General features: G+C 42.6%; 1 protein-coding gene across 1 annotated transcript in view; it reads right to left on the bottom strand.

The window, feature by feature from the left end:
• Window positions 1-13579, bottom strand: part of LOC115778226 (neural-cadherin-like) — a 319537-nt gene that overhangs the window by 92464 nt on the left and 213494 nt on the right. The window contains 2 exon segments of the mRNA XM_030726290.1: window positions 9008-9212; window positions 9215-9284. Coding sequence (XP_030582150.1) covers window positions 9008-9212; window positions 9215-9284 — 275 coding nt within the window.

Raw genomic sequence — 13579 nt, 5'->3', positions numbered from 1 at the left:
CCTTAGTGAGACACAGAAAGGAATGCTAAGAATGAAAACTTTAGGTTACTTGAGTAACCTCGGTCCTCAGAGCAGTATGAGCAGCAGACATCTGACCAGACAAATCTTCTTACTGGGGCAAAGTGAGAACAGATGCTTTACTTAAATAATGGCTGCTTATTAGAACGAGCTTCTTAAGGGTGGATGGTTCTACCTGATGTGGTCATTGCAGATAAATGCTTCCGAGGAATACACAGGAAGGTGCATCCCATAGTGAGACATCGCACTGATGCTATTCTGAGAACCAGGGTTACACAAGTAACCTAAAATTATAATCCGCCATCTTGCCTGCAGGTAATTTCTCTTGGGTTTCAGAGAGTAGTTTCAGTGAACGCCAAATGCCCAGCTTCTTAAATCTACGCAATCATGAATCAAAGTGACACTGATAATGTGATTTTTTGCTGTGGGGTAACAGTACAAGTAAAAGCTTAATGTTCAATATTGTTTTGGTCTGGAGCCGTCAAAGATCGGGTGCAAGCAACAGAGGCATTTTAAGACACAGTATTACCTATTGGAAAAAATGATCTTTTTAACAAACCTCATTAAACCCTTAATTTCATTATTTCTGACCCACAAGATTAAACTGTGTTTTGGAGCAGCAAATACACAGGTTTCTTCATACGCAAAGTGTTGCACCATTGTTTGCAGAATAGATTAACACTGGGAGTGAGAGGACATCTCTAATAATTGTGAAGTGTGTGTGCGCGTTTGTGTGCGTGTGAGTAATCCAGGGATTATGTCTAACAGGGATCCAGCCAGGCATCCTGCTCGGGTTCAGCAGTGGAGCCACATTACACGCTGGCTCCAGCCAGCCAGACTCAAATCCTGCCCTTTTCACTCGCTGCTTCTAATTAAATGAAGCTGAAGGGTAAAATTAACTTCCACAAATCACAGCAAGAAAGCTTAGAGGACACATGTGTGATGAGGTTTATGTTCGTCTGCTGTCACATATGTTCAGAGGAAGTAGGCTTGTGTGTGTTTGTGTGGCTGAACATGCATGATGTGTTGTTGTTTCTATCTGAAGCAGAGAACACGTGTAACAGCAGCTGCTATGGTGATGTCTAAAGGTCTAACACATGCACATATGTATGTATTAGACCTTTGGCTGAGGACCAGCTCACGAGATAGAGCAGGTCATCTACCAATTGCAAGGTTGGTGGTTCAATCCAGTCTGCATGCCAAAGTATCCTTGGGCAAGTTACTGTACCCCATTTGCCCCCGATGTGTTCAGTGTGATTGTGTGTGAATGTTAGATAGCACTTGGAAGATGCTTGTATGATTGGTTTTTAATGCTTTGAGTCCTCATGTAGGGGAGAAAAGCACTATATAAGAACCAGTCCATTTACCATATGTATATCACCAGTGTTGATGACAAATATTCCTCTAAACATTATCACCCTGAAAGCAACATCTCTGACCTGTTTTGCTGATCATAATAATCTTATGCCAGAGCATTGTTAGATGTGTAGCAGTAATTCATGTGGGCTAACAGTTAGCCGAGATGGTCGGCCATCTGATTAGGCTGCACGTTTCCCTTGGAGGCTTTTGGGGCACAAATCTAGTATTTGCTGGCAAGAATATGAATCTCATCTGATCTGGGATCATCTGTGGCTCCTCCAGGAAGAAATGCTGGTGAAACAGATATTTGGTTAGCCTCCTACCACCATGACCCAACTTTGGGTAAGCTAGGAAAGACTAAGGGAGGGATGGATGGAACCCAAACTGATAGATATCTACTATATTCAGTTTCATGATAGCACCACTTGTTTGTGCTTTCTACTGTAGCAATGAGAATGTCATATAGAATTGAATTTAAACTTATTTTCACAAACCAGTAACCATTAATCTTTGGCTAACAGTGAGGCTGTCTGCTAGCCAATAAAATGCTTGCAAACAAAAGAACCAGGCAAAGCTACAGATGACTGCAACTGGCAAAAGTCTTCAAAGAATTAGGTCAGTGAAACCTCTGATAGGTAAAGCTACCATGTTACAAGTTTATGATGACGCACCATCTTTTGAGAGCCATTTGGAGCATGATGCATGTTTTGAAGAGCAGTTGAATTGCTTCAAGTAAAAATCAATAGTATTTTTGCTGGAAATGCCTAATTACCACTCCAGCATAATGCATATAAAAATGCACTGAAGTGCTACACTGAATAGCCTTTCTGATCTCTTTTTTGATGTGTTGCATCTTTGCTTGAGAAATATGTTAACACAACAAGCATGCACCGGGAGGAGTCTACTGCTGACATCATTTTCAGCCTTGATGGCTAATTAGATGTGACTTATTTTGTTTACATCTAACCGTTACAGAGGGTAACAATGCAGCACATTTCTGCTTAATTCTCAAAGAAGCGAGTGTGTGTGTGAGAACTGACTGCTAATTTCATCATAACATTCAAAGTCTGCATGGAGGTACAGCTGAGGCAGTGATAAAAGCTTGGGTCCACATACTGGTGCTCTCTTTAATTGGTTCCACGTAGCCCTTCACTTCCACCATTAAAGAGCCCAGCCTGAGGATAGGCAGGGCATCAGGCTGAATTACGCAAAGTTTAAACAGGGTCATCATGTCTTTCCTACAACTAGAAGCACCGAGGAGCTTATTTCGTCATCAGTGTTTGTAGTTGAAAGGATTTGTTGAAATGTTCTTACCCTGCTTTTGGCCTTGTTTACAGAGTGATTTATGCTAATGAAGACGCTCTCCTTCAGTTCACTTGTTTGTTGGGGATTCGAAACAAGAACTGGCAGCATGTGACAGCTAACATGCAACATCTTTCATCTAGCAGGAGGTTGTGAAAGGTTTGTTTCTATTTATAATGGAGGGAAACGCAGTAGCACACAGGAGCTGGATTTTGAGTATACTTCCACAAGAAGATTCAGAAAATATTTTCCTTGTGGCTTGGGGTACGGCCAGACAGTTAAAGCTCCAAACATGTAGAGCAGCATTACAAAACTAAGTATTATTAACCAAAATGTTGTCAAATATAGTAGTTTCTGCTACATTTAAGAAAGTGCTTTTATATTTGGAAAATTTGCTCAAGTATGAACAGTGGGTAGGGCTAGAAATATAGCCAGTGTGGGTCAGTTACACAGTGTGGGTCAGTTGTTTTTGTCACAGTTTGACATTAAAACACATAACGGTCATTTCATAAAACCTCGATGGAGCCCGTTTAATGAACTCTAAATTCTTAAGATGTTCCCACATTTGCTGAGGGTTTTATTTGAGGTATATTTTAATATTCCTCATGGGGAAATTTGTCCTCTGATTCTGACCCATCCTAACGGTTATGGAACAGAAGGTGTGTAAGATTTATCTCACCCTGACAGATGGAATTTCAAGCAATCTCCCATCACCTTATCCCTTGTACATCTGCTTGACATTGTGGTGTTATCCCATGACAGTGGCTTCCCTGTCAACACGTCAAAACAGAGAACCATTGCTCCATTTTCACATCATTTCCTGTCTAACCCCAATTGCTACTCAAGTCTGGATGATTTCCATTTTGCTGTTACTCTGAGTGCCCATATGCAAAATTACATGCTGCATAGCTGGGCTCTGACATATGTATGAAAGGATGAATGCAGCAGTCATTCAAGTGTTGAACTGTTGCTGCAAGCAAGGGAGACACACGCAGACGAGAGCGTCACGTCGGAGCCTTTTGGTGCTAATAAGGTTATTTTGTGTGTATCAGGAATTGTCAAACTGTCTCCTGCTGTTCCTGCTGTCCTTTTCACTCAAATCATTTAAATCCAAGAATATATCAGGATATTTAGAAAGCGTGTGGGAAGAGTATGAATATTTATGGATAATATGGAGTTCAATACAGTGGTACTGCTGAAAGCAGTGTCAGATTTGCTCTGACTGTTTCAGCTGGTAGCTGCCAGCTGCAAGAAGGAAATCGGGAAACTTTTAGAGAAATGTAGTTCTGGTCCTGACCACATGGCGGTGCTATCATGGCAGGTTTTGAAAAGCTAATATGGCTTTATCATGCGTTACGGGTTAGGCTTGGTAGAGAATATTTTTACCTACCAAAGAACCAGTGATATATACCAAGCTGGTTTGCACATCCGAAACATCAGTTCAGGCAGACAACTCCTGTTATAGATGAATCATTATTACAGCAGAGGGATGCAGTTTGAGTTTGCTGTCAATGCTCGGAGTTCATCACTCACTGCAAGTATGGCCCACATATAAATTGTGGAGTGATGAGTAAACATCCCCCCTGGAACCCACAAACGGATGCTGAAACAGCAGGCAGTGATTCAGGGTGGGAGGGATGGGAAATTCTGCAGCCTAAATAGACCGCCAAATTGGGAGGGTGTGCTTGACATATGACATGAAGAGAGTGAAGAATGTTAGTGTGTCTGACGCAGTTGCCTGCCTGAACTAATTCGCAGGCTTCGCTCCATTAATAATAAACCTTGACACATCATTGTTTGTTGCTCTACTTAAGCTCCATGGTGTTAGTACCTAGGTAACAGCATGATGCACCATCAGTTGGGGAGCAGTCAAAAACAGCAGCAGCAGCAGCACAGCTCTAAAAATCTAGATCACTCTTCACACTCTTCCTCTTCAAACATGAGAAAATGTTTTTCTCCTGATATACCTCATAATCAATGAGTCTACTCTGGCAAAAATATGATTTTATAAATATTGAAGCACCACAAGGTCTATCTGGGCCAGCGTTGGTCCCAAGTCTGGTTTTGGTGTCAAGGAAGAACTTTATGGCAATGCAGCTATTCTGCATTAAATGTTTTTAACCTAGAGTTAGAGTAAGCTACAGTGTGTGCAGGCTTTCAGCCTTAATTCAACAAAAGCATCGCATTAACTGTTTAGGAATTATAGCAATTTTTATACGCGGACAGATTCTAGCCAAGGCAAGCACACTGTTGAGGAGGCTGGCATATCACTGTCAAAGTCTACAGTCAAGAGACACGTTCATGACTGGAAATACAGGAAGTTCACAACAAGGTGCAAACCACCGGTTACACTCGAGAAGGAAGGCCAGATTAGACTTTGCCAGGAAACATCTAGAAGAGCAGAAGAAGCCAAGATTAACTTCTGCCAGAACGATGGAGACACACAGAACGATGGCGTAGTGGTTAGCACTGCTGCCTCACATATAGAATACCATCTGGAAGGCCTGGGTTCGATTCCACCTTGGCCCAGGCCTCTCCCTCTCTCTGTGTGGAGTTTGCATGTTCTCCCCGTGCTTGCGTGGGTTTCCTCCGGGTACTCCGGTTTCCTCCCACATTCCAAAGACATGCACTTACTGGGGTTAGGTTAATTGGCTAATCTAAATTGCCCATAGGTGTGAATGAGAGCATGAATGTGAGTGTGAAAGGTCGTCTGTCCCTCTGTGTTGGCCCTGCAACAGGCTGGCGACTTGTTCAGGGTGTACCCTGCCTCTCGCCCTATGACAGCTGGGATAGGCTCCAGCCCCCCCGCGACCCTTAACAGGATGTGCGGAAGCGGATGGGTATGGATGGATGGACAGAACGATGGAGAGACTATAGTATGTAAAATGAGAGAAACAGAAGTATACCACATCATCTGTCAAACATGGCAGAGGCAATGTTACGGCACGGGCATGCGTGGAAGTGGGTCACTGGTGTTTATGGATGATGCGGCTATTGATAGAAGTAGCAGGATGAATTCTAAAGTGTGCAGGGCTATATCCTCTGCTCAGCCAAACGCTGCAAAACTAATCACAGAGCTTCACAGTGCAAATGGCTAATGAGCCAAAACACACTGCAAAAGCAGCCCAAGAGTTTCTCAAAGCAAAGAGATGGGATATTCTTCAATGGCCAAGTCAGTGACCTCATCTTAACCCAATAAAGTACACTTCTCAGGTACTGAAGACAAAACTTCACCCTCAAACAAGAAGCAGTATTTGACTGCAAAGGATTTTCATCCAGTTATTAAAAACAATCCTTATATTTATGCCAGTTTGTCCAATTACTTTTGAGCCTCTGATAAAGGGGGACTGTGCATAAAAATGGCTGCACTTCCTAAACAGTTAATGCAATCCTTTTGTGTAACCCCTTGAAGCACTAATAAATATAACTGAAAAACAATAACGTAAACATCTGAAATGAGCAAATGTTACGAAATTGATTCAAACCGGTTGATGAAGCAGCAGATGAAGAAAATATAGCTCAAATGAAAGGTCTCAAAAATGCTCAGTGTAACTCTAACCTCTGCTTCGTGCTCCTGCTGGCAACACTGCCAACACATACCCACTCACATTTACAGCTCCTCCACCAGCTGTGTGTTACTTCTAACAGCTGTTACGAGCTATTACAGGGTTCAAGAATTCCCTTTAGCATGAATACAAATACCAAGTGCAACTTCATTTTAATTCAGCCTCACCTACTGTTGCAGCACACCAGTCAGAAACACCACACTCTTCTCTTAACCCTAAAAAAACTAACACTGAGGTGTTCGTGCTGCAGGATGAAAATCAGTGGGAAAAGAGCCGGGAGTTCAAACTAAGAGCTCAGGACTTTTGGATCGCTGGAACATTTGTTGCCATTGTGCAAAATAAAGATTTCCTTTAGTGGCAGCAGGCAGGTCGTTTATTTTGATATGTTAATTTTCTTTACATTTTTAATCACAACATCATTTGAGAGTTTCCCTCCAAAGTCAACGCAGCATGAATGAATATAGTTATACACACACCGCAGGAGCTCTGCCTCCATCTCTCTGTGACAGTCTCAAAAGCATATGTTTATAGGTTATTATCAAGCCTTTAATTTCCATCCAGCTTCCATCTTCTCCCCTCATAAACTGTCTTGTTTTCCTGCACTGTGGCAAAACATCACTGAAAGCTGGAAATGAATCAGTTACTGAGTTCATGCTGGCTGAATGTAATAAGTGATCACCGTCTTTCTCTTGGCATTTCCACTTGTTTGTAGAGAGGACACCAGCCAAACTGGAACCTGCCTTCCTTCCATACATCTCACACGCTACAGCTTATTTAGTCTGTAGTTCAGGTAGCAGAAAAGCTGCAGCACTGGGGCGTCTTCACGTCTGGCAGAAGTGAAACCCTGGCAAAAAATAAAATAAACCAGCCCTACAAGATGTTTACTGATCTTGATGCCAGGAAAGAGGATTCAAACCTCAGAACAGGCGTACTCGCCGTGCGCTCGCTGTTCAATGACACCCCGAGACGCTCGGGATTTCTTTATATCTGTGATGTCTGCTCTCCAGGCTGACCCTGACACAAGCAGGGGGGCTTAGAGATGCAGTGGAGAGGCTTACAACCACACCTGTGTATTAGCCTGGCAATCACATATCTAATTTCCTGAGATTATTCATTCTTGAATGTCTTTCCAATAGTTCATGTCTTACAGCGTGGGGAAATCATTGTTCTGATATCACTGGAAACCACATGGAAGTACAGAGTGACCCGACCTTATCTGCCAAATGGCATCATAACTTTAAGGTTTATCTGGCTTTCCTCATAAGGATGACGAGGCCTCGGTGAAGGTTCTCTACAACTTTTCTTATTTTTGTGTTGCTCCTCATATCAACTATCTAATTAGTGCAAATCTTCCTTTGTTTTTAAATAATGTTTTAGAGTATGACAGATCCAACAATGGATGAAGTCTCTGTGTAGTCAAGATTTTGGACAATCTACACTGTAGACTTTGATTTGTGTCAAAAAATATTACACAGTGAGCCACATGTAGCTAATCTGCACCATCCTGACATCATAAATACACATCGAGACGTGACAGATAAAGTTCACAGGAAATTCATTATTCACTCATGTTTGGCAAAAGCTCAGTTTTTTAAAAAAAAATCACCACAAATTTGTGACCTGGTTTAAATATCATCACCCTCTCAAAAGAATGGCCTAAATCATTTTTTTAATCAAAATTTTTATTTTTTGCCTAAATCATATTTTCAATGTTTGTTCAGTTTTTTTTTTGTCTTTTCTGAAAAACCTAAAAATGACTTAGGCCATTATTTTCTTCCTTCTTTTAAAAGAGTGAAAAGTATCTATAACAGCATTTCCCCTGAATCCTGAATATGATATTGGGTCTATTTATCACTTCAACAGGATGTATAAATAATGCTGCCGGACTGGATAAATATATTGGACTGTTTGATACTCCATCACTGTTTTTAGCAGTTTTATGCATGACTTTTATTGATTTATTTGTATTTAATTAACTCAGAGGTCTACCTCCCTGAGAACTTACCTTTCAAAGTGCAATTAAAAGAATTTGCCAGCAGGAACCAATATATTTGCACGTGATGAGTCACGGTGCATCGCCAACCAGCAGGACACAACTTTAACACTCTTCTGTTTGTTTCCTGAGAGCATCCATAAAATTATGCTAGTTTTAATTATTTGATTATTTTTCTTATTCATCAATTACAGTTATTGTCCAAGATTTTCCTGCATTCATTATTTCACGCCCCGTTACAGCTAATAAGTTAAGGAATTTTGAAGTGCTGCAAAAAAAAAAGAAAGAAAAAAGGACATGAACTGGAGTTTTTATATCATCATTTCCATGGCAACACTGTCGTCAAAACCGGAACAGTCGGGACACAACGCAGGATGAGAAAGAGAGAACAACGATGCTTCAAGAATGAAAGCTGGTCACAAAACATGAACATAACCTGAACATATACATGCATGAAAACAAGCAAAATACAACTTCACTGTAAATGTTTGAATTCAGCTTCTCTGACCTGGGAACACCTCACACTCTGCTACCTGCCTCAACTGAAGCTGGTGAGAAATAAAGACCTTTAAGTGACGCGGGTGAGAGAGAGAGCGGTCAGGCAGGTAAATGAATGTTTGGATGCTTTTACAAAATCCTCCATCTCCTCTGAATGATGATTAAAGGGCGTTAATCATTAGCACGAGGGAGTGAACCTACTTTTCACCCAGAAAAACGTTTTTTCCGCTCTGCACCAGTTCATACTTTGCTACAGAGGAAAAAGACTCACCTGTAGCCATGCTGAGTGTCCACGCACACTCCACCGTTGAAGCAGGGGTTTCTGGGATACGTGGCACAGGGCTGATGGGACTGCTCTCTGCCTGGGCAGAGCACACGGCTGTTGGATTCCACCCGTCCCGACACAAGACTCATAGTCCCACAATCCACCACTGTGGGAGTGTCCCGCACGTTCAACGTGTTGGAGCAGCCACCTGCCCGGCGCACTCTGAACCGGGACACTCGTCCACCCGGACCTGGAAACACGCTGACTGCAGGAATGACTGGAGCTGGACGGACAGAGAAAAAGAGAGTGGTGGTAATACACAGGGTAAAGTCTGAGTCAAACCTTTATCAGTCCAAGCACAGCGGGCATCATAATGGGATGGATTTTTTTCTGCCCTCCACCTCTGAGACCGTAAACAGCACAACAGGGTGCATTTATCTTGCCCAGTAAGTGATGCTGCTAGAGAAGTAACAAAGCTTCACCCACTTCCCGCACATAAGCAGTGCCAACTGGGCTGAATCAATGGACAAAGAACGAGCGAGGAGGACCTCTGTCTGGTGCCGAACCCAGACCTCCACATGGGTGCATGGTGTGAAATATTCTTTTTTTCAGCTTTGTCATCTAAAACGTACACAAAAGGTGCCTCACATTAAAGGCTACATATTGAAACACCACTTGTGAGCGCTTCGGTCGGCCTCCTGTAATAGTTCTCAGAGCGTGCCTACTTTTCTGAGAATAGGCTTGCACTTTCTGGCGCGCGCGCACACACACACAAACACACACCGAGCTCTTAAATTGCATGGTAAGTACTGACAGTGTTGACAGCTTTCACAATGAAGCAGCTGCAGTGACGAGTCACATCAGACACACTCAAGAATAACATGTGGCTGAGGTCAGGTTTGACTAAATCTTTCAGAGTGTGTGTGGGATAATGTCGTTTGACTTTTGTATGAAGTGAGCTATTTATAGCTGGAAGTAAAGTTTCATTAAAGTTAGTTTAATGTTAGTTTGACAAACTGCAGCTTTCAGTTCTCTGAATCTATGCTCGCCGAGCAGGTGAAAATTATTTCATGTAATTACTCAGGAGCCCAGGTTCAATCGTTAGGCCCAAATCTGGATGCAACACATGAGTGACAGGTTCTCACATATTCAGCTGCCCCCCCAGTAATTTAATAATGTACTTTGATTGACACCTACATGTATTTCTGGTGCTGCATGCCAATTTAAATTAAAAAAATGTCAAGAATGTAAAACTGATTTCCTTGGAAACAGATGAGTAAAATTAAGCTTATCTGTTCTGCTGCACTGGCTGCAAATCCCCTGACGTACAAGAGAAATGACCTGACTCCAATTCAGCTTTAATCTGATCAAATCAGCCGCAGACATTAAAGCATTTACAGTATTCATAGATCGTCTGACACAAAACGTGACGATCAAAAATGTTCAAAAATACTCTAGTAACAATTTTTCGAATTTAAAAGTTTCCCAGTGTTATCCCCCACCCACCACCAAACAGTAAAAATAAAACTGACATATCTAACAATATCACTCATTTCCAGGAAAATGCATGTGCAGATTGGACGTCTGATGTGGATGCACACCAATATGGAACAACGCTGACAGGAGGCAGTTTAAAGAAGAAGAAATCCAGCTATTTTTCCACCCCACCTCAGGAAAGGGGGCTAAATGGCGACGGAGCGGAGAGGGAACGATGACTCTTCCAGGTTGAACAATTTGATAAAGTGATGTGAAGGAAAATTAAATGGAAACCGTGTGCGGTTTGTGCATGTGCGCTTGCTTTTGGATGAGCCGTCCTTGACTGGCAAGCTGACACAGGTCAAGTGAGCTTGTACACACATTTCTGTGCTGGTGAAGAGGGGCAGTCGCACACAAACACACTGAGTGTTGAATATGAAAGCAGGTCACTTTATGCTCGACGTTCTGGACCGAGTAGACTGCGTCGGAGCGAGCGGCTCCCACCGAGTAACCACGCAGTTCAGCACTTATTCTCCGAGGCGTGGCGGGCGCTGCAGCGGCTGAAACTTTGATGAGGATTGTGATGACTGATGTCTCACAACATTTGACATTATTAGCAGTTAAGTCTTCACATTCAACACCAGCCTCTTTCATTTAAACTACCGGTTTCATTGTAGTGAACTCAGACACAAAGGCTTCTGTTCATCAGCTCCTCACATATATCCAGTATGCATATATATGAATCTTATTTCCTGTGCCCTTTGTGCCACTGCACACTGTTTTATGACTATTAGCCAAACTATGCTATGTGCTAATCACTGTCTATGTGACATATTTGCTCATTTGGTTTGCAGGAAACATCGTGCAGGTTTTCAAACATGATGAAATGTCTTTAAGTCTCCGTCTGCATGTTTATGCTGAAGGAGCTGCAGCACTTTGTAACGGCTCAGTAAACATGGCCGACTGGCTTTAAAGGAAACGTTCGAGTGACTTGAGACTCAACCTGTTATTTACATTTAATCAACCAAGAAATAAGTTTGTGATATCTGCTTTGAAGAGCTGTTGGCTCTGTGCGCTCCACGTTCACAAAGATAGTATAATGGTGCATAAGCCCATCGTACTCGGTAAGTGCTGAAAATGATGGGCTTTTGCCCTCCTCTCTAATGTCGCTGTTAAAATAATGAGTGAAAACGATTTCAGCTTTACAACGTTTGAAGCAGTTTGATCTGAAACGCAGGACTGGACTGAACAAAGAGTATCTGCTCTGTGCCGTGGACCATCGTGACATCCAGCAGAGGTTTCTTAGGGACAAATTTGAATGGAGCAGCTAATCAAAGTTTCACTTGTCTTAAATATTTGCTGACACTGGATAGCAAACTTGGATATTTGCAGTTGTGCTGACTGAAACGGAAAAAACTACACGTGCTGGTTTGTACAGTCTCAGTGTTTCAAACAGTTTTACAAACAGCTGCGATGACCCGGTTTGAACTTGGTGGAGAGTGGTTTAAACGGAGGGCTGAGACAGAAGCTGTGCATTTGTATGTGTGTACTTTAGCAAAAGGGTTTGCAGCATACTGAGCACACAAATCACAATCCAAGAGGAAGACTGTGCTGCAGGGAGAGGAGAGGAAGGGGAACGATGACGAGCGGCACGAGAGGCACGAAGAGGACTGAGGCATCCGGGGATGAGGTGGTTTGCAGTGGAGTCAGAGTCACGCTGGTTTTTAAAGCAAATAACTTTTGATTTTTCTCTGCTAGAATCTCAGGAAATCACTACACTGGTCTCATCCTATTCGCTGACACCAGATTCAGGGGCTGGGTGTTTACTTTGGCACACCAACAAAGCATTTTAAAATCCTCATAAAAGAAAAAGGCATTTTGCTGTTTTCCTCTCATTCATTATTTCTTATTCATGTTAATGCACAACTTTTTAAACTGTGTTACAGTTGGATTGTGCTCTGAAATGTCACTTTTTTATGATTTTACTCTGAAAGACATTTTCTCTTAATAAATAAATACTGCAGCCTGCACTGGAGTTTGCATCAACAGAACCCTAAATGGCTGCAGAGACATGAGCGCGCTCCATCTTTTGTATCTGGTCTCCCATTGAGACATCCGCTGAATTTCAAGGCAGAACAGTGTGTGCAGCAGGAATAAAGGACCACGGGGATCTATTGTTCCTTGGACTATTGTTCCACTTCATTAAGAAGCTCCCTCAATCCTCTCCCCTGCCCTCGGGCCACATTAATATAATGACAAGATGAACCTTGGTATCTGAGCACCACACCAATGATTTTGAAAAGTCAAAAACCAGTGTAGTATCATTAACAGTCAAGTGGAGCATGATGGATAGAAAACACTGAGGGATAAGTTCCTTCACTGAGGTAGAGCAGGAAGAAATAGAGAGGGTATAAAGACTTTTTAAAAAAAAATCTCCTACTTCTGAGGCATTACAGGAGAATTGAGAACATTAATAATAAGCACTGCTTCTCCCCCTCCACCCCCATTATACTCCACCCCCTTCTTTTCCTCTTTCTTTCTCATCCAGCCCATCTCAATCTCCCTCACCCTCCCCAAACCTCCCCAATCCCTCTGACTCTCGTTCATCCTCTCTCGCCACGCTTCACATCTCATTCTGATCAATGTCTCTCTGGAGAACCTGGCTGAATTCAGATGAAACACTCCGCGCTCTCCTCACAAATCACACCTGAAAGCTCCGGCTACCTCTCCACTTACACGTCTTTCCCTCCCGCTCTGCTTTTCTCATCCTGGAAACTTATTTGTACACTTTTTTTTCTTCCTCTGCATCTTAAATCTTTCCATCCTTTGACAGTCACTTGAAACAACGAGAGGTTAACTGAACAGGAAGCTGAATGGCTGAGGGCTGTGAGAGTGGTGACTGACCTGAACTGACCACCATGACCACACTGGACTCACACACCGTTCTCTCCCTAACAGACACACACATGCAAATCCAAACCAGCTCATCTTTCCCTCTGAGGACACCAGTTCAGCTCTCTGTGCTGTGAAATGCATACAATTCAACTTCTATGGTTTCAGGCGCGCGCGCGCACACACACACGACCCCTACTTCCATTCAGA

This window comes from Archocentrus centrarchus, chromosome 3 (genome assembly GCF_007364275.1).
Source record: "Archocentrus centrarchus isolate MPI-CPG fArcCen1 chromosome 3, fArcCen1, whole genome shotgun sequence".
Lineage (NCBI taxonomy): Eukaryota > Metazoa > Chordata > Actinopteri > Cichliformes > Cichlidae > Archocentrus > Archocentrus centrarchus.
The sequence above is the reverse complement of the archived record's forward strand: the minus strand, read 5'-3'. Positions and strand labels throughout refer to the sequence as shown.